This window comes from Bos indicus x Bos taurus, chromosome 11 (assembly GCF_003369695.1).
Source record: "Bos indicus x Bos taurus breed Angus x Brahman F1 hybrid chromosome 11, Bos_hybrid_MaternalHap_v2.0, whole genome shotgun sequence".
In the NCBI taxonomy this organism is placed as follows: domain Eukaryota; kingdom Metazoa; phylum Chordata; class Mammalia; order Artiodactyla; family Bovidae; genus Bos; species Bos indicus x Bos taurus.
In genome coordinates, this window is record NC_040086.1 from 62,054,922 (window position 1) to 62,080,139 (window position 25,218).

At 37.4% G+C, this 25,218-nt stretch overlaps 1 protein-coding gene across 4 annotated transcripts in view; it reads right to left on the reverse strand.

Moving 5' to 3' along the window:
* The window catches only part of VPS54 (VPS54, GARP complex subunit), a 102,611-nt gene that overhangs the window by 50,470 nt on the left and 26,923 nt on the right, over positions 1–25,218 (reverse strand). For 2 of the 4 annotated variants that reach the window (XR_003513392.1, XM_027555620.1), the window contains exons 3-7: positions 22,522–22,763; positions 19,838–19,916; positions 17,245–17,279; positions 15,053–15,184; positions 11,477–11,862 (exon numbers count right to left, since the gene is read on the reverse strand). Coding sequence is in view for 3 of the 4 variants with exons in the window: in XM_027555620.1 (XP_027411421.1) it covers positions 11,477–11,862; positions 15,053–15,184; positions 17,245–17,279; positions 19,838–19,916; positions 22,522–22,763 (874 nt within the window). In the remaining variant the exon portion in view is untranslated. The remainder of the gene's footprint in view (positions 1–11,476; positions 11,863–15,052; positions 15,185–17,244; positions 17,280–19,837; positions 19,917–22,521; positions 22,764–25,218) is intronic. The other 2 variants (XM_027555622.1, XM_027555621.1) reach the window with 2 other exon arrangements.

Sequence of the window (25,218 nt, forward strand, 5' to 3'; positions counted from 1 at the left end):
TTTTAACCTATCTCTTTAATATTTGCAGATGCTAGTTAGGGTTAAAGTGAGAGGGACTCTAACTTGAGCCAAATTGTGGGGGTGATAAGGGGAAGTATTACTAAAAAAATGTGGAACCTTTTCCCTGGAAAAAACACGTATGGTCCAAATGACAAGAAGGGTTCCATGTAGTTAATCCCTGCTCTTAAGGGAACTAAGGATGAATATCTTAATATCCAAAGGGATTTTTGCCATACAATCGAATAGTTTCATGAAAACAATGGGTTGAAGAAAACCAGGTAATCTAATTGGTACAAAGCATTTCAAAACTTAAGTGAAATTTCTCTTAAATTTAAACATTTATAATTAAATAAAAAACATTTTAAAATCTTATGCTACATTTACTTGAAAAACAAACTCAATGTCAGCAACTGTCCTGACTATGACCAGATAGATACAGCACATTTAAAAAAATTAGTCTAAAGCATGTGGCCTTTTAGACAGATCCATTGCTTTTCGTTTATGAACAACATATGGTAGTAGTATAGTGATAATTTGAAAAAGTATGAGTGAAATAATATAAATCTGCATTTTGTAATATGAAAATTATATTTCTTACAGCTAATTAGAAGTCTAATAAGGTTCTCATAAATGGTGACATGTCATAATGAACTAATTTAGACCATATCCACTATTATAAACTACAATACTACCATAAAAGGAATTTGACAGTGTCCTGCAAAATTACAGAGGCAATTAGCCTTTGACCTAGGAATCTCACTTTCAGAATCTGTCTCAAAAGTATATAGGTAAAAATACAAAAGAATGCACATTCATTGCAGCACTGTTGATAATGGCAAAGGAATGGCAACAACCTAAATGCTGACGAACAGAAGGCTAGTTATATCATGCTGTTGCTGCTGCTGCTAAGTCACTTCAGTCGTGTCCGACTCTGTGTGACCCCATAGACAGTGGCATAACAGACCCTATATATCTGCAAAATATAATCTGCAAGGCCCTATTAACCTGCAATTAATATCAATTCATGGGATCGCAAAGAGTCGGACACGACTGAGCAACTGAACTGAACTGAATATACTAAATACTGCTACAGAGCAGTTTCTCAACCTTTTTGTCATTACTGCCTCCCCAAAACATCCTTTTAGACATTTTTATTCCTCATCATCCCCCATGAAATTTTAATATCACAGATATACTGTATATCCGTTTAGGTACCGTGGCCTTTGGAGCACAACAAACCATTGTAAAATTCAAGACCTTTTTTTTACCCTTCAAGAACCAATTTCCCCTCCCTGAGGTGATATTCTCCATTGAGAATGTGTACTATAGCATGATCTACAGGGTATATGTAAGGTAAAAACAGTAAGGTGGAGAAAACTATGTACAGTATGCAATTGCTTATCTAAGACGAAGGACAGATAGATGGATAAATATAGACTAAAACTTTTTAAAATGATGACTAACAGGAGTAGATAGAGAGGAAGGGGACCAAGACAGAAGTAAAATTTCTCCGAATTACCTTCTCTTTCATAGATTTGACTTTGGAACCATGTAACCACTTAACATAGTTGTAAAACAATGTTACACCTAAAAACAGCAACCCTTAAATATCAAAAGCAAATCAAATAAATGAGCTTAACTATGTATTAAACTAGAGGCAAATCTACAAAAGAGGAAATTATTTCAAGTGACTTTAAAATAGGAATTTATCCATTCATCCCATAAGGGATATACCTTAAGAAAAACAAAAAGAAATCCTATGTGTTTGTAGTAGTACTATTGTTAGTTCTGAGAGCACTCTATGTATGTGTGTGCTAAGTCACTTCAGTCGTGTCCAACTCTGCAACCCTACGGACCGTAGCCCTCCAGGCTCCTCTGTTCATAGGATTCTCCAGGCAAGAATACTGGACTTGGTTGCCATGCCCTCCTCCAGGGGATCTTCCCAATTCAGGGATCAAACCTGCGTCTCTTACATCTCCTACAGTGCCAGGCAGGTTCTTTACCACTAGCATCACCTGGGAAGCCCAATTCTATGTATGCTGCTGCTGCTGCTAAGTTGCTTCAGTCGTGTCCTACTCTGTACGACCCCATAGACGGCAGCCCACCAGGCTCCCCCATCCCTGGGATTCTCCAGGCAAGAACACTGGAGTGGGTTGCCATTTCCTTCTCCAGGGCATGAAAGTGAAAAGTGAAAGTGAAGTCGCTCAGTCGTGTTTGACTCCTAGCGACCCCATGGACTGTAGCCCACCAGGCCCCTCCGTCCATGGGATTTTCCAGGCAAGAGTACTGGAGTGGGTTGCCAATGCCTTCTCCGATTCTATGTATATTGTTGGATAAAAGAAATGAGTAATTATGTTGGTGTCATTAGGAAGCACAGTTTTTAGCCTGCTGGAAAGGTAAATATATATGCAAACTTGAAGAAACAAAAACTCTACAGTCCTAAATTTATCAGTACACAGTGGAACCATCCTGGAACATTCCTAGAACAAACTCATATTTTTTCTTTAAAAAGGAAACTTTATTTTCTAGCTCTACCCACTAAAAAGGCTTGGCGATCATGACCAATCAGCCTTTGATCAGAGGTGTAGCAAGGAACACCTTGCTACAAGGAACACCTAGACTATAATTTCTAAGTACCATTTCCTACTAAAAAAAACTAGGGCTCCTTAGAGAAATGGCAGTTTGCAAATCTGGAACATAAAAGTGTAACATGAATATCCCGTCATAACATGAAGTAAGAAAACCATCAACAACTACTCAAAGAATCAAAAGGATTTGAGGAGGTTCCTATATAAGAACAAAATGAATACCAGTGAAAATTTTTTAAAGGAAAAAACTTGGGGCTTCCTTGGTGTCTCAATGATAAAGAACCCTCTTGCCAGTGCAGGAGACATGGGTTTAATCCCTGATCCAGGAGGATCCCACATGCCACAGAGGAACTAAGCCCATAAGCAACAAACATGAGCCTGCTCTAGAGCCCGGGAGCAACAGCTACAGAAGCCCATGAGTCCTAGATCCTGTGCTTCAAAAGAGAAGCCATAGCAATGAGCAGCTCACATACCACAACGAAAAGTAGTCCCCACTCACAACTAGAGAAAACTCACTCAGTAACAAAGACTCAGCACAGCCAATAAATAAAGTTTAAAAAAAAGACAAAAAAACATTGATACTTCAAACATTTATAAAACCATGTGCTTATAAAACATTTGGAAGATGCTAGGCTGGATCATGGAAAAAGCGAGAGGTCCAGAAAAACATCTATTTCTGCTTTATTGACTATGCCAAAGCCTTTGACTGTGTGGATCACAATAAACTGTGGAAAATTCTGAAAGAGATGGGAATACCAGACCACCTGACCTGCCTCTTGAGAAATCCGTATGCAGGTTAGGAAGCGACAGTTAAAACTGAACATGGAACAACAGACTAGTTCCAAATAGGAAAAGGAGTACGTCAAGGCTGTATATTGTCACCCTGCTTATTTAACTTATATGCAGAGTACATCATGAGAAACGCTGGGCTAGAAGCACAAGCCGGAATCAAGACTGTCAGGAGAAATATCAATAACCTCAGATATGCAGATGACACCACCCTTATGGCAGAAAGTGAAGAGGAACTAAAGAGCCTCTTGATGAAAGTGAAAGTGGAGAGTGAAAAAGTTGGCTTAAAGCTCAACATTCAGAAAACGAAGATCATGGCATCCGGTCCCATCACTACATGGGAAATAGATGGGGAAACAGTGGAAACAGTGTCAGACTTGATTTTGGGGGGCTCCAAAATCACTGTAGATGGTGACTGCAGCCATGAAATTAAAAGACACTTACTCCTTGGAAGGAAAGTTATGACCAACCTAGATAGTATATTGAAAAGCAGAGACATTACTTTGCCAACAAAGGTCCGTCTAGTCAAGGCTATGGTTTTTCCTGTGGTCATGTATGGATGTGAGAGTTGGACTGTGAAGAAGGATGAGCACCGAAGAATTGATGCTTTTGAACTGTGGTGTTGGAGAAGACTCTTGAGAGTCCTTTCGGGTGCAAGGAGATCCAACCAGTCCATTCTAAAGGAGACCAGCCCTGGGTGTTCTTTGGAAGGAATGATGCTAAAGCTGAAACTCCAGTACTTTGGCCACCTCATGCGAAGAGTTGACTCATTGGAAAAGACTCTGATGCTGGGAGGGATTAGGGGCAGGAGGAGAAGGGGATGACAGAGGATGAGATGGCTGGATGGCATCACCGACTCGATGGACGTGAGTCTGAGTGAACTCCAGGAGTTGGTGATAGACAGGGAGGCCTGGCGTGCTGTGATTCATGGGGTCGCAAAGAGTCGGACACAACTGAGCGACTGAACTGAACTGAACTGAGATTTTCAATTCATTATTTCAAAAACTACCAGATAAAGGAAAAGAACCTAGAATTTATCTTGCCTATCCTTGTAAGAATTGTCCTTCAGAATTAACAAATAATTGTTATGGAGAAATATGGCTTTACAGAAATATTCCATTAATAAATGAATAAGGAAGTTTAGAATTAGAATATCATGATTTGCAACCAACAATGAGATGATAAATCTAGGCAATGATCATCAAATGGCTGCTAATATCATAAAAAGAGACAACCAGATATATGATTTCTAAGAAAAACTTAAACTTGATCAAGCCTTTAAATCTAACTATAAGCTTATAGAAAGTATAGGCAAAAGGAAACCTGCTAATAAACATGTGGATGAAGTTGGCAAAATCCAGACTGTGAGAAGCACTACAAAGATAATTTCTTCAATAAATATTTTGAAAGGGGAAAAATGAGAAGAATGGAGAACAATATCAAAAGACACTTGAAATATATCAATCAATTGTAATATATAGTTATATTTTGGACCTATTTCAACAAATACACTATGAAAAGAATTTTGAGAAGTAGGAAAATTTGAACACTGACTAGCTATTTGAAACTATAAATGATATTAGAATTATGTTTTTAAAGATCCTATCTTTCAAAGATACATAATGGAATATTTATGGATGAAATGAAATGATATTTTGGATTTGTTTCAAAATAATCCAAGAATCGGGGAGGAATACGGAGAAAACAAAGTTGGCCATGAGCTGATAATTCGCAGGTGATATGCAGTTTACCCAGCTTCATACAACTCTCCATATAATTTCCTCTATTTTTGTGTATGTTTCAGTTTTCAACAAGCTTTTTAAAAAGTAGTAATAGGGTAGGATATAAATCCACACAGAACTTTAACAATGCTTGGTTATCAATTTTTATAAAGATCATAAATTCCTTTTGAATGTAGACTAGAGGTTACCACTCAAGTATGTGTTACCTTCAGGTATAAGCAGTCCTCAGCAAATCCCAACAAATAATTATGGTAGGAAGTCCAGAGGACTGCATCTAGTGATATTCAGCATAATAATTTAAATGTGAAGTTCTATTCAACCTCAGATACTACTATATTTTAGTTATTTACTAAGTACTTTCATTTCTATGCCTCTTAATTTTAAAGTCTGATAAATAAAGAAGAACAGATATGAATTTCAATACTAGTATCAAATAATATTTATTATGTACTCACAGGTATAAGATAACATATGTTAATAGATTTAAGTGAATCCTTAAACAAAACTTTTAGAATTATAAGGTTTTATAAGATTCACCTTTTCGTCCTTGCTCTGTGTTTACAATATTTTTGACTACTTTATCAATAGATGCAATTGTACTGAACATTATTAACCTTACCTAAAATATTTAAAGACAGATCCGTTAACAGTTCATTTTAAAAGTATGAGAAGAAGTGGGCAGCAGAGGATGAGATGGTTAGATAGCATCACCAACTTAATGGACATGAATTTGAGCAAACTCCAGGACACAGTGGAAGACAGAGGAGCCTGGCATGATGCAGTCCATGAGATCACAGAGTTGGACATGACTGAACAACAAAAGCAACATCATCATCCTAATAATCACACGCAGTAATTAAGAGTGGTGGAAGAAATATACTGAAATGACAAATAACTAAAAATACCTTTCTAAAAACATACACAGGTCCATATATCCACCTAAATAAATCAGAGCAATTCTAATACTTGCTACTTTAATATGCCTCAATTTGTACATGAATTCAACTCTTCTACTAAGCTGTGGGTTCACAACAATGACTTCTGTGCTGCTTTTATCAGAAAAACTTACATATCAATAAACCCAGCAGTAATACTATTTTCATCAAATAGCAGGAAATTTGTTGTTTTGACTTCATCTCAGAGCATACAATGTGGATGTTTTTATGTTACAATGTTTTGAAAATCTAAATTATGTAAGACCATATCAGGAGCAAACAAGATATTAAATACCTTTTAATACTTCCAACAATAAAAATCCCTTAAGTGGAATCCTAAGGTGGCCTCTCTGATCAATAGAATCTTGTTACAGTAAACTGGAACCTGTAATTAACTCTGAATGTTTCCCACCTTTTCTTTCAAAAAGAAAAAGGCGGCGGCAAACAACTAGAAAAACTAGTTGCATTAATTTTTATCCTAAAATCTATTACTATGGTAGGTTTCTCGCTTAGCAAATCTGTAAATTGCCCACAGTTTAACACCTCTTGCACTAGAAAATTAGCACTGATGTTCAGAGTGATCTATCTGAGATCCTATAAAACCTCAATGAAATATATTAAAAAGTATACATAATTCTTGGGCCCAATGAGATCTTGACTGAATTTTGACTCGACTGTTTTATAATGTGCTCTATGACTTGGAGCAAGTTATTTGTATAACTTGCAACAAGTTATCTAAGATTTTCAATGCTTTATTGTTCTTATCTATTAAAATGAGGCAAGACTATCTCAGAGGGGTTTTCTGGAGTGGGGAGTGGCATCAAATAATATCAATACATACAATATTCTTAGCATAGTATCTTGTACAGAATACCAAAGTATTCAAAAAATGTTCTTGGGTTTTATAGTGGTGGTGGTAGTAAGTAGTAACAAAAAAAACTAACAATGGTGAAAACTGAGAAGAGGTTCTACATAAACCTTTACAATAAGACAGAGCAAATAACATTATACCCCTGAATTTCAACATAACTAAATCTTTTCTACACGAAACCTGCAATATGTCAAGGATCAAATATATTTTCGTATATATTTTATGTGAAGAATAAATGCTCTTTATAAAAGAGCAGGTCTTAAAAAATATTAGAAAGATACATGAGCAAAAGGTAGACAACTAGAATATTTGAAAGTCTTTAAAAAATTATATGCCCTTTTTTATGAAGAATATTTTGTCCTCTGAGTTATGATACAAACCAAAAAAGTGAGCCTGAAAATAAAGGTAAACTCTTCCTTGCATTCCAGCTCAAGATGATTACAAGATTATAAAATTTTCACTTTGCCTTCCAATAAATCATAATCTACTAGGAATAAATATTCAACCCTGTTCTTAAATATTTTCCAGATAGCTTTGGATAACTATACTTTTAATCAATATTATTGGGCATAAACTTATGAGTCAAGAAAATGAGATAAACTGCATGACCTTTGGAGTAAAAATTAGAATAGTTTCACAATTTGCGTTCAGCAGCCAAGCATTTAATCTTTGTTTCTATTTCTCTGTTCAGAGGATGAAGCATTCTACTTTGTAGAATCAGTTGCTAATATTCATCAACATTTTAATTATATAGTAGTGACAAGTGAAAAACAGCTTCTGTTATTACAGAAGTCCATCTTGCTAAAATACTGACAAAATTATTAATTTTAAAAACATATTCCATGCACACATTTAAAAGAGAAATATTTAAAATTTCAGAGGTAAAGGGGAAACTCCAGAAGTTGGTGATGGACAGGGAGGCCTGGCGTGCTGCGATTCATGGGGTCGCAAAGAGTCGGACACGACCGAGCGACTGAACTGAACTGAACTGAAAAATCATTTAGTCACCCTGGGTTCCCATGCTGAGAAATTCAAAGTAGACTCCAAAGGACTACAAACCACCCAAAACTGATTGCAAAATATTACATACAGGTATACTTTTATGGAAAGAAGGTCTGACCACAGCTTAAAATACATTTTCAAAGAGATCTATAATCCAAACTTCTGTAAACATAAATGTCTGGAGAAGGTTTTTCCCCTAAGGTTAAACTCCATAGCAATCTGTACACTCATCATCATACTGTACTGCACCATATCATAACTACCTAGTAATTTCTGTATCCCTACTGACAAATAAATTGCAGAAACAGAATAGGAAGCATCTCTGCTTTGTTCATGGCTATAGTCCCAGCATTCTGCCAGGTGTCTCTCATGTAACAGATGATCAATTACCATTTCTAAAATAAATGAATCAATCATTCACTTGCATAATTAAATTTGGGCCAATTTTTTTAAAGTGCTTTCTAAATAAATATTCCAATTACACACTCTTAGTAAGAACTTATAATTCAATTAAAATAATTTTATATTTAAGATAAAGTGAAAGTCGCTCAGTTGTGTCTGACTCTTTCTGACCCCATGGACTGTAGCCTGCCAGGCTCCTCTGTCCATGGAAATCCCCAGGTCAGAATACTGGAGTGGGTAGCTGTTCACTTCTCCAGAGGATCTTCCCAACCCAGGAATCGAACCCAGGTCTCCCACATTGCAGACAGATTCTTTACCGTCTGAGACATCAGGGAAGCCCAAGAATACTCGAGTAGGTAGCCTATACCTCCCAGGAATCGCACCATGGTCTCCTGCATTGCAGGCTGATTCTTTACCAGCTGAGCCACCAAGGAAGCCCATATTGAAGATTTCATTCAGTTAAGCAGGCCTGCAAAGTCCTTGTTGAAGTCCTATCTGCTGGGATACCCACCTAAATCTTACACCATTGAGTGACTACAGAGAAGTTTTATGGAAGATGTGCTCTATAATGTAATATATTCTGAAGGTTTTCAGAATATATCAAGAAATTTTGATGACTTATAACTGGTCTGATCTGCAAATTAAATATCTAACATGATCAAACATAAAATAACTAAAATCCTAATTTTAAAGGTATTTTCAAAATAAAGCCTCAAAAGAAATTGGGTATCTTCCACCATCATGTGAAATTTTTTGCAATGTGACAGACTGCAAATTAGACATGAATTTGAATAATTATCTAATTTAAAATTTATTCAATAGCTTTTAAAATGAAGTGGTATTCCTTTCTCCACTTTCTCTACTTTGACACAAAGCTATTTCAACATTTTTAAAATGTTATCGGTTTCAAAGTTGTGACTGGCCTTTTATCAATTTCATCTACTAGAGAATTTTACTTCTTTATGCAAATATCTCTTTCAGAATTTTCCACAGGTTATTGTGATCCACACAGTCAAAGGTTTTGGCATAGTCAATAAAGCAGAAATAAATGTTTTTCTGGAACTCTCTCGCTTTTCGATGATCCAGCGAATCTTGGCAATTTGGTCTCTGGTTCCTCTGCCTTTTCTAAAACCAGCTTGAACATCTGGAGGTTCATGGTTCGCGTATCGTTGAACCCTGACTTGGAGAATTTTGAGCATTACTTTACTAGTATGTGAGATGAGAGCAACTGTGCGGTAGTTTCAGCATTCTTTGGCATTGCCTTTCTTTGGGATTGGAATGAAAACTGACCTTTTCCAGTCCTGTGGCCAGCGCTGAGTTTTCCAAATTTGCTGGCATATTGAGTGCAGCACTTTCACAGCATCGTCTTTCAGGATCTGAAATAGCTCAACTGGAATTCCATCATCTCCACTAGCTTTGTTCATAGTGATGCTTCCTAAGGCCCACTTGACTTCACATTCCAGGATGTCTGGCTCTAGGTCAGTGATCACACCATCGTGATTATCTGGGTCGTGAAGATCTCTTTTGTACAGTTCTTCTGTGTATTCTTGTCACCTCTTCTTAATATCTTCTGCTTCTGTTAGGTCCATACCATTTCTGTCCTTTATTGAGCCCATCTTTGCATGAAATATTCCCTTGCTATCTCTAATTTTCTTGAAGAGATCCCTAGTCTTTCCCATTCTATTGTTTTCCTCTATTTCTTTGCACTGATAGCTGAGGAAGGCTTTCTTATCTCTCCTTGCTATTCTTTGGAACTCTGCATTCAAACGGGTATATCTTTCCTTTTCTCCTTTGCTTTTTGCTTGTCTTCTTTTCACAGCTATTTGCAAGGCCTCCTCAAACAGCCATTTTGCTTTTTTGCATTTCTTTTTCTTGGGGATGGTCTTGATTCCTATCTCCTGTACAATGTCACAAACCTCCATCCATTGTTCATCAGACCACCTGACCTGCCTCTTGAGAAATCTGGATGTAGGTCAGGAAGCATCAGTTAGAACTTGACATGGAACAACAGACTGGTTCCAAATAGGAAAAGGAGTACGTCAAGGCTGTATATTGTCACCCTGCTTATTTAACTTATATGCAGAGTACATCATGAGAAACGCTGGGCTGGATGAAGCACAAGCTGGAATCAAGACTGCCGAGAGAAATATCAATAACCTCAGATATGCAGATGACACTACACTTATGGCAGAAAGTGAAGAGGAACTAAAGAGCCTCTTGATGAAAGTGAAAGTGGAGAGTGAAAAAGTTGGCTTAAAGCTCAACATTCAGAAAACTAAGATCATGACATCCGGTCCCTTCACTTCATGGCAAATAGATAGGGAAACAGTGGAAATAGTGGCCGACTTATTTTTTTGGGCTCCAAAATCACTGCAGATGCTGACTGCAGCCATGGAATTAAAAGATGTTTACTCCTTGGAAGAAAAGTTATGACCAACCTAGACAGCATATTAAAAAGCAGAGACATTACTTTGCCAACAATGGTCCATCTAGTCCAGGCTATGGTTTTCCAGTAGTCATGTATGGACGTGAGAGTTGGACTATAAAGAAACCTGAGTGCCAAAGAATTGATGCTTTTGAACTGTGGTATTGGAGAAGACTCTTGAGAGTCCCTTGGACTGCAAGGAGATCCAACCAGTCCATCCTTAAGGAAATCAGTCCTGGGTGTTCATTGGAAGGACTGATGTTGAAGATGAAACTCCAATATTTTGGCCACCTGATGTGAAGAGATGCCTCATTTGAAAAGACCCTGATGTTGGGAAAGATTGAAGGCGGGAGGAGAAGGGGACAACAGAGGATGAGATGGTTGGATGGCATCACCAACTCAATGGACATGAGTTTGGGTAAACTCTGGGAGTTGGTGATGAACAGGGAGGCCTGGCGTGCTGCGGTTCATGGGGTCGCAAAGAGTTGGACACGACTGAGCAACTAAACGGAACTGATCCAAATATCTGTGTAAATATTGGTCCTTATGATTTTAGGGTAAGACTAAAATTTTAGAATGATAATATTAAACAGGTCAATCTAGAAGAAAAAAATACCCATGTAATTCTAAATACACTCATACTTTTTCAGTTTTCATTACACACTAAAATTTATCCTTTGAAAATTTAACACTATTTCTAATGGCTTACTTAATGGACATACCGGAAGCTATGAATGCCCTGAAGTTCTTGCTGTAGAACCTCTTGTGTTGTTGCTATTAAGTCCAATGCTCCAACAAATTCAGAAGTAGATAACAACACCTGTACTGTAGGCTGAGTCTGGTGTACAGTGGCCATTAACTTCAGTTTATTGTATACTTTAACACAATTATTTCTGGTAAGTGCCAGTCTTAAAATGTGTAGTGATCCTTCACACATTACTTTATCAATCTGTGCAATTTTATCTCGAAGCATTTTTACAGCCTGGGAAGTTTTCTTGAGGTAGTCCTGCAATTCGTGTTGAGAGGTCATTGCATGAAAAAATGCTTCTGAACGTAAAGAGATCTGGTGAGCAATGTTTACTTCCACAATATCCAGATAATGGCTCAGCTTAAGAGGAAAGAAAAAAAAATCAGAGTTATAAGTATATTTTAACTATCCAAATGTTTTCTGAAAATGACACAATATTTCTACATGTATTTTAAATCCCATTGTGTGAACCATTAGATTATATGATGCTTGCTATTAGGCACACAAAATAGAAAGGTGATGAAAGGTAGAGCCCAAAGATTAATAAATGTAAGACAAAATCACAGTAGGTGATTTACCTTCTTCCTCTGCTCCTGCCACTACTGCCCTCCAAACACCAACTACTTTCTAGAAAGTAAAAGTACCCCACCGTCACCTCAGAGTATAAGCTAGTTTCAGAAGTTCTAAGATCTGAGAGAGAGAGAATATTGATTTTCTTAACCTCTACACATCATCATTATCACCAATATCAAGTCATTTATCTGACTGAAAGATAATTATAGGTTATTATTTATTGACTTCTTCCTTCTATGTATCAGGAACTGGTATTTTATATATATATATATATAATTTACTAATTTCAACAGTCTTAGAATACAGGTTTTATTATTATTTTCTTTTACAGATGAAGATACTAAGGCTTAGAAACTTTAAATTACTTGAATAAAGTCATATAATTAGTAAGCAGAAAAACTGAAATTTGAGTTCAGGTTTGTCTAACTCAAAAACTGAAGTTCTTTCTACTGCACCATGCTGCCTCAAAACACTACAGAATTCATGAAAGACAGATTGGTGATCAAGTCACTAATTGTAGAATGTACCAGAATTCATTTGGATCTTTTTCTCCCCCAGGGCTGTTTATTTTACATTTCAGCAATTATTCTTTTATCAATTCATAAAATCCACGTTATTTCCAATGTGCTTTCCTCTTAAATGACTGATAGAAGCCTGAAACAATTAATTCATATATAGTTTGTCAGTAACACTATCAAAATTAATTCCTAGAGTAACATATATTAAAAATGCTTTCTAATTTCAAATATGGAGTCCTAAAATTTGAGTTGTCTTTTCTTCCTTCAAAACTGCATATGTCTTTTTTTGGCTATATTATCTTTCTATTTGTCTCTCACTTTTTTACTTTTAGAGTCTTCAACCCATAGCTCAAACTTCAAGAATTATCTCTGAACATCTCAGAATTCACAGTGTTAAAGGGTTAATGGGCTTTCTACATTTAGGACTCATAAAATTAAGAGATTATTTGGTCACCAAGCTTGTTTCCTTAAAACTATGCAGGATGATGCATATCTTCAATAAGGCTCCTTCAATAATATATTAATAAATAGATTACAAACAAGACATTCTTTTATAGTTTAAATCTCTTGCATTTATACTCTTTTGCTGTTGTTCTTTTTATCCTCAATGACTGCTCATTTATTTACCTAAAAAGCAATAAGGAGATGAAAGTACTTAGTTACATCACAAGCTAAAGTAACTCAATTTTCAGAAAATGGAGAACGAGTAACTCCTTTAAGACAGTGCTACTCGAAATGCAGTCCATATGCTGCTGCCAGTTTGTGAACTGTTCAAGAGGTCCAAGACGAAAAGAGGAACTTTGCTAGAATTTTTCATGGAAAGACTTTCTTAATGAAGGAAACAGTACAATGATTTACATTCTAAACCGAACTCTGTTAATCTCATCGCAGAACACAACTTTGGATAGCAGCACTACGATAAGATATAAATTTCTCTAATCCTTGCTAGCATCCCCTCTTTAAAACTAGCAAGATAAAACAACTGTCATCAATCATATAGTAAGTTTGAATCCTGTCTTCGAATCCTGTTTTCCATTCCTTTTCTAAGAATAGAGCAGAATGAGAAGGAAACAAAATGTAAAAGTAACAAAGCTGATTTTGCAACTTACCAAAAAAAAAAAAAAAATCCATTAGTCACTCTTAACATTTAGCATAAGAAAAGTATTTCATTTGAGTTTCAAAGATTTTTGCAATTTATCAATATTCCATTGATATATTCTTTTCAAAGACATAATATTTTCATAATTCATTTCCTATTAAAAATTCTATAAAGGGAACAATTTTTTAAAGTATTCATAAAAGCATTTGTATAGATTGATGAAATTTTTATTGGCTTCTGTTATTTTTCTCTTTTAAGGTATACAACGGGATATACTTGGAATGTAAAAAAGCAGTCTGGGACTGAGTCTATGTCCATAAATCTATCCTTTTCCTAAGATTTATGAATTTATTTTTACTCAAGGAAAACCTTCATAGATGGAAATGTTGCCAAAAAAAAAAAAAAGGGAACTCGTTTTCAACTATGGGGAAGGCATACTCATAATTCTTTCCTCACATTTCTTCTCCTTTCCTAAGTCGCCCTTTCTTCAGTTGAAGAGGACTAGACCCAACTTATTGAATAACCCACATGAGACAAGCTTTCAGACTGCCAAGAGCTGTCATTAGACTATAACGGAATGCTTCATCTCAGTTTAGGAACCACAGTCAGTTTCAGAAATGTTCTAAACTTGAGTGCTAGGAAAGAACAGAGATCAAAGGTCTTTACTTCCTATTCCAGTTTTACAAGAGTCTTGATATGTGAGTTCTGTTTAAAGTTTTACATTTTAAATGACTTTCAGGTGTTGACTTCTGAAATATAGAACATTATATATAAGATTTTGAAAAACTGCAGACATGCAAAAGGCTAGGCTTTGCAAAGCTTTGCAAAGCTAAATGAACACTAATTTTTAACTATGATATTTTTGCTTCAAAAGAATCATCATTACTATGTGTAAAGGAGGAAAAACAGTTTCTTAGGAAAAGTTCATTTTCTGTGATTTAAATCATAAAGAATATAAAATTAGCCAATATATTGTTTGGAATAAATGTAAAACAATTAATTGCATTATCTACTACATCCTTTCATCTGAATTTCTGTCACTGCTGATTTGGATAAGAAGCACTCAGACAATAAGCTTTTCCTTTTCAACAGAACAACTGGTATTGTATTGAAACAAAATACTGTTACTTTATCAGTTAAGATTTAAAGGGTTCAAATTATCAGTAACAATAAGGATGAAATTAAAGGAATTAGTGCTTACTAAATAACTAATTATGAACACACACAAATATTGGGTTGGCCAAAATGTTCATTCAGGTTTTTCTGTATGATATCACAAAAAATCTGAATGAATTTTTTGGCTAACCCAATTGTATCATTTGATTAAAATAGTTTTCTACATGGAAAAAATAAAAATTACCTTTTCTTGCAGCAACTTTGAGGAAGCTGCATCACGATTTCCTTTTCCACCAGCAGTATTAAAATGAGACCATGGTAAAACTGAATTAAAAGTTAAGGAATCGTCCAAGGCAAAATCTGGTTTCATAAAAATCTAATAAAAAAATGCATTTCCCTCAATTAGATAAACATTTTCTTTACATATAATATCCCCTTCATTAAAATAATTAACTTGAATCTCAGACATATACAGAAAAAGGAAGTGATAACAAGCTGCTGCTGCTAAGTTGCTTCAGTCGTGTCTGACTCTGTGCGATCCCATAGACGGCAGCCCACCAGGCCCCGCCGTCCCTGGGATTTTCCAGGCAAGAACACTGGAGTGGGTTGCCATTTCCTCCTCCAATGCATGAAAGTGAAAAGTGAAAGTGAAGTTGCTCAGTCATATCCAACTGTTAGTGACCCCATGGACTGCAGCCTACCAGGCTCCTCCATCCATGGGATTTTCCAGGCAAGAGTACTGGAGTGGGTTGCCATAACAAGCTATGTATATAAAAATCTATCTCTGGATTACAGCAAATGGCTACTTACCGATATCCTTCCCTAATCCATGCTTTATACTACCGTCAGACATACCATTAAAATGCAACTGTAACTATTATAATCAAGTTCTCTTTTTAAATTTCTCAGTGAATTCCCATGACTGACAGACCAAACTCTCTTAGAAAGGTATAAAGAGCTTTATTTACCTCATACTTTACAAAATTTATTTATTTAACCCCATCTCTAAACACAAGGGGCTTACCTTACAGTTCAGCTGGTAAAGAATCCACCTGCAATGCAGGAGACCTGGGTTTCATCCCTGTGTTGGGAAGATCCCCTGGAGAAGGGAAAGGCTACCCACTCCAGTATTCTGGTCTAGAGAATTCCATGGACTGTATAGTCCATGGGGTCACAAAGAGTCGGACATGACTGAGCAACTGAACTGAACTAACTGATGATTGGGAAATCTAACTAGGGACATGAGTATATTTTCTAATCCCTCTAGTATAACTAAAAGGATTGATTAATTCAATACATGTTTATGATGATTTATTCTTATGCTAGGCACTAAGGTGGAAACAAAGCTAAATTATTACAGAGATCCTAATCTCAAGGATCTTTCACCACAAAGATGTGATAAAACATATACATAAATATTTTATAAGGAAAAGAGTGACAAATGTCTTAAAAGGGACAGTAGGGATCTAGATAAAATGCTATGAGAGTTTGGCAAAGGGTCCAATGATCTTCATTTGGGGGGAAATGTATTCATACAAGTTGCCATTTAAGCAAGAAACTATACAAGATAAGATATGAAGAGGTAAAAGTCTTTCAGGCTAAAGGAACAGTGCAAATAAAGCATGAAGCCAGCAAAAAGTCTGAAGTAAAAAATGTGTAAAAAAGAAAAAATAAAGAATGTCTAAGATTAGTAGGCAAAAGTTAAGAGTATGACTATGATGGAAATGAATAATTAAGGGCCTTAAATTACAGAGTTTGAATTTTGTTTTGTAGAAATCAAAGAACTTTAAACATGACTGCCCTTTCCTGTTTCTTTCATCTTTCTGTCTCTTCTCACCCTAAAAAGCAATATAGACCTCTGAGAATCTGACGAATGCAATGGACTCTTTCCCCAGAAAACAAAAACACATTCATCTATTACATGCCTCTACACAAATTTTCATACAAAGAAAATATCTCTAATAATTTGGTGGGGTAATAAGATCAGTGGGGGCTTCCCAGGTGGCTCAGTGGTAAAGAATTGGCCTGCCAATGAAGGAGATGCAGGAGATGCGGGTTCAGTCTCTGGGTTGGAAGATCCCCTGGAAGAGGAAATGGCAACCTGCTCCAGTATTCTTGCCTGAAAAATTCCACAGACAGAGGAACATGGCAGGCTACAGTCCATGGGGTTGCAGAGAGTCAGATATGACTGAGCAACTGAGGATGCAATAAGATCAAATTTTTTTTTTAATGACGAGATTTAAATATACTTGTAGTTTTTGGTGATAAAGAAGAGACTGATAATGCAAAACAGAGCAAATAAAAGTGATGCAATAAAGTCCCAGAAAAATCAAAGTGGTCAAAGCATCAGAAAACAGCCCAGTGAAAGTTTCTTTCAAGACAAAATTAAAGATCAAATATTAAAAAGCTGTATTCTCATTTTTCAGGCTTTGTTACCTTAGGTACTTGCTCCAGATCTGTCCTGGATTTATCTATTTTTAAAAAGAAAAGGAAAAATATGATTTTTTAAAACTTGTTTTCACTTTATTTCCATAAAATATATTTTGACAGATTCAACACTATACTAGGTCACAACTAAATAACCACTTAAGTTTCTTTCTTCAATAAATAAACACCTCCTTATGTCTAGTAGTAGGCAAAGTGCTGAATAAGACATGTTTCAAATAATTTTTATCAATTGTATAGTAGCAATAAAACAACTAAATACGTTTCAAATCTTTTTAAAATGGACACAGAAAGCTTGGTACTATCTTACAGAAATACTATTTTTATTGTTCAAAATATCTACCATCCCATCCAGAATTTCTTTGATCAAAGTTTTTTTTAATACCATATTAGTTTTCTTCTTAGACATCTTAATTTGTATCATCTACAAGCTTCTTGAAAATGAACCTCCTTCATCTTCGTCTTCTAATCAGATCTCAAGACAAGGCACCCTCCTTTCCAAACTCAGCTTTCTGTACTTAGACTCCATCCTCTCCTGCCTCTTCTCTGAGTTCACTTCATCAACTACCCTGCCTCTCCATACTTGCAACCTTTTAGAAGGCCTTTCCTCTTACCATACAAACATGCTCAGTTCTCTTCCATCAAAAAAAAAAAAAAATGATGATGATGATGAAGAAAGATAAAACCCAGGGCCTAGTGTAGACTAAGGCAAAGGAGAATCTCAGGTGCAAATTTCAGGAAGCACTCACCCTCAGGATTATGCAAATATCTCTCTTGCCTCATCTAATCCTGGCCTTGCAAAAACATCCTTCTACCACAACTACTAATAGAAACAAACTAGAAGGATTCTGTTCCCTCTAGTCAAAACTTTACATCTCAGATCTTCAAGTCACATTTATACTGGCAGTCTCCCCTTCTTACTTTTATACTTGCTCCTTTAGCACACACTATTGACATTTCTGTAACTACTGCTGCTGCTGCTGCTGCTGCGTTGCTTCAGTCGTGTCCGACTCTGTGTGACCCCATAGACGGCAGCCCACCAGGCTCCCCCGTCCCTGGGATTCTCCAGGCAAGAACACTGGAGTGGGTTGCCATTTCCTTCTCCAATGCATGAAAGTGAAAAGTGAAACCACTACTTCAGTCTAAATGTTCTCCCTAAGATCTCCCAAATCGCCAAATCCATAGAGACTTCTCATTGTGCCAACTTGCTCTATCCCTGAAGTATTCTGACACTGTGGACTAATCATTCACATTTCTTTGAAATTCTAGCTACTTTTTATTTCTAAGGTGGAACTCTCTCTTGGTTGACTCTCCTACTCTCTGACTACTACTTTTTAGTCTCCAAGTACCTCATCTTCTACTGCCATTTAAATGTGACAGCTTTCTGTTCTATCATTCTTTTCTCCTTACTACTCACATCTTCCTAGGTGATCCCACCTAGGCCCTTGGATTCAGCTACCATGCTATTGGCCAGCATGTGGTCTATGATAACATCTATTATACTTGGTATCTCCAGCCTAGATCTCTTTCCTGAGCTTCGGGTTAAATAACAGACTTCTCCTTCTCTGCAAAACTTCAATTAAACCACCCTCCATCTCCTCCAGAATTCCTGCTCTTCCAATATCACCTCTCTCACCAAACTGTACCTCTCACCTGGCCAGCTGTCCAAGTAAAAAATCTGGGAATCATCTTTAACCATCTTGCTCCATTACTAACGAACGATTGACAACCAAAACTTGTGTATCCATTTCTGAGGCATATCTTAAAGATCTAATTTTTTCTCCATCTTCATTATAACTGCTATTAGGGACACATGATTCCTCAGTTGTATTATGGCAATAGCCTTCAACTTTCTTCTTGCCTCCAGTTTTATCATCTATAAATTTACTATCCACAACTGTTTTTACAGTGAAATGAATAATCACAACTCTGAGCATGTCTGATTTAAAATATTTTGGAGCTCTACACTACTTTTAGAAAAGAAAAATTCCTTAGCATGATACACAAGGCTCTTCATGATCTGACTCCTACCTACTTCTTCAGCTCATTTCTGGTTCACAGTAGAGCCAGCATACTAAGTTCTTGCAGGTCTAGAATATGCTAAGACTTTGCATAAACTGTTTCCTTTCCTGGAATGCCTTTTTCCACATAAATATTTCTTGATAGTTTAAAACACAGACAATCCTCATTAACTAGGAGTTTTCATAAACCTAAGTTAGGAACTCTTTACAATATTACCATGCTGAACTTATTGTTCAATATACAGTGCTGCAATTGGTTTGTTTAACCTTGTTCAGGAAACCATCAGCTTCATGAGGATAGGGACTATTTCTTATTCCTGTATTTTTAGGCAACAAGCAAAGTACAAAGTACCTGAATATTAAAAAAGTATTTGTTGAACTGAAGGATAACACTACCATCAGATCCATGATTTTTCTTTTTAACAGTTTTACAAAAGATTATGATTGTAGGCTATAGAAATTTCGCTAGAAATAAAAATTAGATATTACAGTTAACAAGGTCCCCAAATTAAGATTCTGTTCATTAATATTTATGCTATGCTACAAACAGCAAATATTCTTACCATGAGTATGTAAGAGAGTTCTGTCAAAGGTATCTTTAGGAGGACAAATATTCTTGCATCTCTCATGAATCTTTTCTCTCTATTTAGAAGACAAATAAATATTATCAATGCTATGTGGCAATATGAGTATTCAGAGCATTAAAATATTTAACAACAGAATATCAGGATATACCAAATAAGTTCTAAAATTTTCTAATATGATATCACTAGCCTCTTGAACTTAAATACAAGTAACAAGTATGCTTAATAAACCAAATATCACTTAGATGCATGAATGTCTATATACTTACCCATTTTATACAGTTACAGCAAAATCTCCATAAATTTGGAATGAAGTGGAAAAGTCAATTAAAAAAACCCTTATTTTTATAACAGAAATCAATGGGGGTACTTCCCTGGTGGACTAATGGTTAAGAATCTGCCTTCTAACACAGGGGGATATGGGTTCAATCCCTGTGGAGGAACTAAAATCCCATGTGCCTTGGAGCACCTAAGCCTGTGAGCTGCAACTACTGAAACCCCTCACACTGGCACCCACCCACAACTAAAGAGAAGCTCAAGCCTGCATGCCTCCCTGAAGCATCCATGTACTGCAAAGGAAGATCCCGAATGCTGCAACGAAGACCCAACACAGCCAAATTTTTTTTAAGCAACTTTTTCAAAATAAGGAAGAAAAATTTTAAACCTATACACCCAAAATAGAAAGACAAATTATTAGTTAATACATCCTCTGAATCCAAAAAAAAAAGTCAGAAAGAAACTCCACTCTGATTTCAGATTAGATGACCACTAACACTGTTATCTTTCAAATACCATACATAGGACATATGGGAAAGTGCAATGTGGTAAGGAAAAATAATGCTGGGTTAGTAATATTCAGAATTCTGATGGCAGTATTCTGGAACTATCTTCCAAAGTGGCTGTACCATTTTACATTCCTACGTACAATGAATAAGAGTTCCTATTAGTCACATCTTTGCCAGCTTTTGGTCTTGACAGCTTTTTGGATTTTCATCATTCTAAAAGACATGTAATGGCACCTCATTTTAATTTGCAGTTCCTGACTGACAGATGATATTGGACAACTTTTCATATGCTTACTGCTGCTGCTGTTGCTAAGTCGCTTCAGTCGTGTCCGACTCTGTGTGACCCCAGAGACGGCAGCCCACCAGGCTCCCCCATCCCTGGGATTCTCCAGGTAAGAACACTGGAGTGGGTTGCCATTTCCTTCTCCAATGCATGAAAGTGAAAAGTGAAAGTGAAGTCGCTCAGTCCTGTCCGACTCTCAGCGACCCCATGGACTGCAGCCCACCAGGCTCCTCTATCCATAGGATTTTCCAGGCGAGAGTACTGGAGTGGGGTGCCATTGCCTTCTCCATCATATGCTTACTGCTGCTAAGTTGCTTCAGTCATGTCCGACTCTGTGTAACCCCAGAGACGGCAGCCCACCAGGCTCCCCCATCCCTGGGATTCTCCAGGTAAGAACACTGGAGTGGGTTGCCATTTCCTTCTCCAATGCAGGAAAGTGAAAAGTGAAAGTCAAGTCACTCAGTCGTGTCCGACACTTAGCGACCCCACGGACTGCAGCCTACCAGGCTCCTCCATCCATAGGATTTTCCAGGCAAGAGTACTGGAGTGGGGTGCCATTGCCTTCTCCGTCATATGCTTACTAGCCATCTGCATCTCTTCTTTGGTGAAATGCCTGTTCAGATCCCTTGTCTATTTCTTTTGTGGTGAAATATACATAACAAAAAATTTACCATTTAAAACCACTAGTGGAGGTGGCCAAGATGGGGAAGTAGAATCTGAACTCACCTCCTCCCACAGACACACCACAATTACAATTATTTACAGAGTAACTATTAATGAGAACCTGAAGAATAGCAGAAAAGATTTTTCACAATATAAAGACACAGAAAAGAAACCACAACAACACAGGTAGGAGAGGTGAAAGTATGACCCATACCTGTAGGTCAGGGACCCAAAAATGGGAGAAATATCACAATCACACAGGTCCTCCCCAAGGAGCAAGGGGTCTGAACCCCACTTCAGGTTCCCCAGTCCAGGGTCCTGCACAGGGAAGATGAGCCTCCAGAATGTGTGACTTTAAAAACTAGAGGATCTTATGTTCAGGACAGCTGGAGAGCTATAGGAAACAGAGACTCTGCTCTGAAAGGCTGTTTACAAAATCTCATATGCTCTGAGACCTAGCCATAGACAGCTATCTGAAAGGAGCTTGCTCGAAAGTCACTGGATAAACTTGAAAGAGGCAGGAGGCAACTGGGATGCCTCTAGAAAATGGAGATAATGGGAGCAGACATTTTGGGAGCACGCTGTACTGCAATGACACCAGTGCTGGTAAGCACCGTTTTGGAACCCTCCGTCTAGTCTGTTAGTACTGGGAACCCAGCCCTGAGCCCACCCCAGGCTGAGCAGACAGCCACATGGGGACTCAGCCCCATCCCTCCAGTAGGCCCACAGCCACTGGCTGAGTCACAACCCCACAGGAGCCATGTGAAGAAGACATACAAATGGTCAACAGACACATGAAAAGATGTTCACCATCAGTAATCATCAGGGAAAAGCAAATTAAAACCACAATGAGATACTACCTCACAACTGGCAGAATAAATCAAACAAGAAACGTTTCACTTTTGACCTATTACTTAAAGATTAGATATTACCTGAGAGATTTCCTGTTGATACACTGTAAAATGTTCCTTGCTGATCTGTGGGAGGTAGAATGAAGGTATGACTTCAGTGTCCACAAAGTCCAATCCCCATGTTTTTGTGAAGAAGTCAGATTCTCTTTTTGCTAATCTAGGATCATTTAATGCTGCTGGGAGATTTACTTTGGAATGATATATAGTCCATCTATGTTGATCTGTAACTAGAGATGGGGCAACACATAAACTACTTGAATCACCTGCAAAAAGTAAACAAGAGAACTTTGTAAAGTAAGTTTTATGTTTGAAAGTACATTCTAGAAAAAAAGATGTTTAGATTATACAAAGCAATTAAACTTTCCCTCCCATAACAATTGTCTTAACCTTCAGCTTTCAATATCAACTGCCAAAGGGGAGGAAAAATATGTACAAGATAAAGGATATACAAAATTTGAGGGTTATAATTGAACAGTGGGGTGAAGAAAGTCTTTCATTAATCTCTTTCCTTAATGTACAATTAAGGAAATTTATCTTTTCTCAAAAACTTTTTTTTCAACATCAAAACTCTTCTACCTTCTACTGTATATCTTCTGTTCTTTATTACTCCAGATTTTTTCATGGGTAGGCATATTTTTCTATTGTTTTATGGCAGACCAGGTTCCAATATCCTTTTTTGCAGCTTATAATTAGATAACTGAAATGCTGCTGTAACATTAACCATAGAGGAAAGAAAAACATGCAGTTGGTTCTCATTACTCGGTTTGTTCTATAAAGTCACTAGAACATATAATAAGCAAACAATGAACCTTTGCTCCCATGGGAAATACACAGTTCAGTTCAGGCACTCAGTCGTGTCTGACTCTTTGTGACCCCATGGACTGCAGCACACCAGGCCTCCCTGTCCATCACCAACTTCCATTCTACTCAAACTCATGTCCATTGAGTCAGTGATGCCATCCAACCATCTCATCTTCTGTTGTCCCCTTCTCCTCTCGCCTTCAATCTTTCCCAGCATTAGGGTCTGTTCAAATGAGTCAGCTCTTCGCATCAGGTGGCCAAAGTATTGGAGTTTCAGCTTCAACACCAGTCCTTCCAATGAATATTCAGGACTGGTCTCCTTTAGGATGGACTGGTTGGATCTCCTTGCAGTCCAAGGGACTCACAAGAGTCTTCTCCAACACCACAGTTCAAAAGCATCAATTCTTTGGCGCTCAGCTTTCTTCACAGTCCAACTCTCAGATCCATACATGACCACTGGAAAAACCATAGCCTTGACTAGATAGACCTTTGTTGGCAAAGTAATGTCTCTGCTTTTTAATATGCTGCCTGGGTTGGTCATAACTTTTCTTCCAAGGAGTAAGTGTCTTTTAATTTCATGGCTGCAGTCACCATCTGCAATGATTTTGGAGCCCCCCAAAATAAACTCAGCCACTGTTTCCACTGTTTCCCCATCTATTTGCCATGAACCATGAACTTCCAGATGTTCAAGCTGGTTTTAGAAAAGGCATAGGAACCAGAGATCAAATAGCCAACATCCGCTGGATCATCGAAAAAGCAAGAGAGTTCCAGAAAAACATCTATTTCTGCTTTATTGACTATGCCAAAGACTTTGACTGTATGGATCACAATAAACTGTGGAAAATTCTGAAAGAGATGGGAATACCAGACCACCTGATCTGCCTCTTGAGAAATTTGTATGCAGGTCAGGAAGCAACAGTTAGAACTGAACATGGAACAACAGACTAGTTCCAAATAGGAAAAGGAGTACGTCAAGGCTATATACTGTCACCCTGCTTATTTAACTTATATGCAGAGTACATCATGAGAAACACTGGGCTGGAAGAAGCACAAGCTGGAATCAAGATTGTAGGGAGAAATATCAATAACCTCAGATATGCAGATGACACCACCCTTATGGCAGAAAGTGAAGAGGAACTAAAGAGCCTCTTGATGAAAGTGAAAGAGGAGAGTGAAAAAGTTGGCTTAAAGCTCAACATTCAGAAAATGAAGATCATGACATCTGGTCCCATCACTTCATGGCAAATAGATGAGGAAACAGTGGAAACATTGTCAGACTTTATTTTTTCGGGCTCCAAAATCACTGCAGATGGTGATTGCAGCCATGAAATTGAAAGACGCTTACTCCTTGGAAGGAAAGGTATGACCAACCTAGACAGCATATTAAAAAGCAGAGATATTACTTTGCCAACAAAAGTCCGTCTAGTCAAGGCTATGGTTTTTCCAGTGGTCATGTGTGGACGTGAGAGGTGGACTGCGAAGAAAGCTGAGCACCGAAGAATTGATGCTTTTGAACTGTGGTGCTGGAGAAGACTCTTGGGAGTCCCTTGGACTGCAAGGAGATCCAACCAGTCCATCCTAAAGGATACCAGTCCTGGGTGTTCATTGGAAGGACTGATACTGAGGCTGAAACTCCAATACTTTGGCCACCTCATGCGAAGAGTTGACTCATTGGAAAAGACTCTGATGCTGGGAGGGATTGGGGGCAGGAGGAGAAGGGGATGACAGAGGATGAGATGGCTGGATGGCATCACCGACTCGATGGACATGGGTCTGAGTGAACTCCGGGAGTTGGTGATGGACAGGGAGGCCTGGCGTGCTGCAATTCATGGGGTCGCAAAGAGTCAGACACGACTGAGCAACTGAACTGAACTGACTGAACTGAACTGATGGGATCAGATGCCATGATCTTTGTTT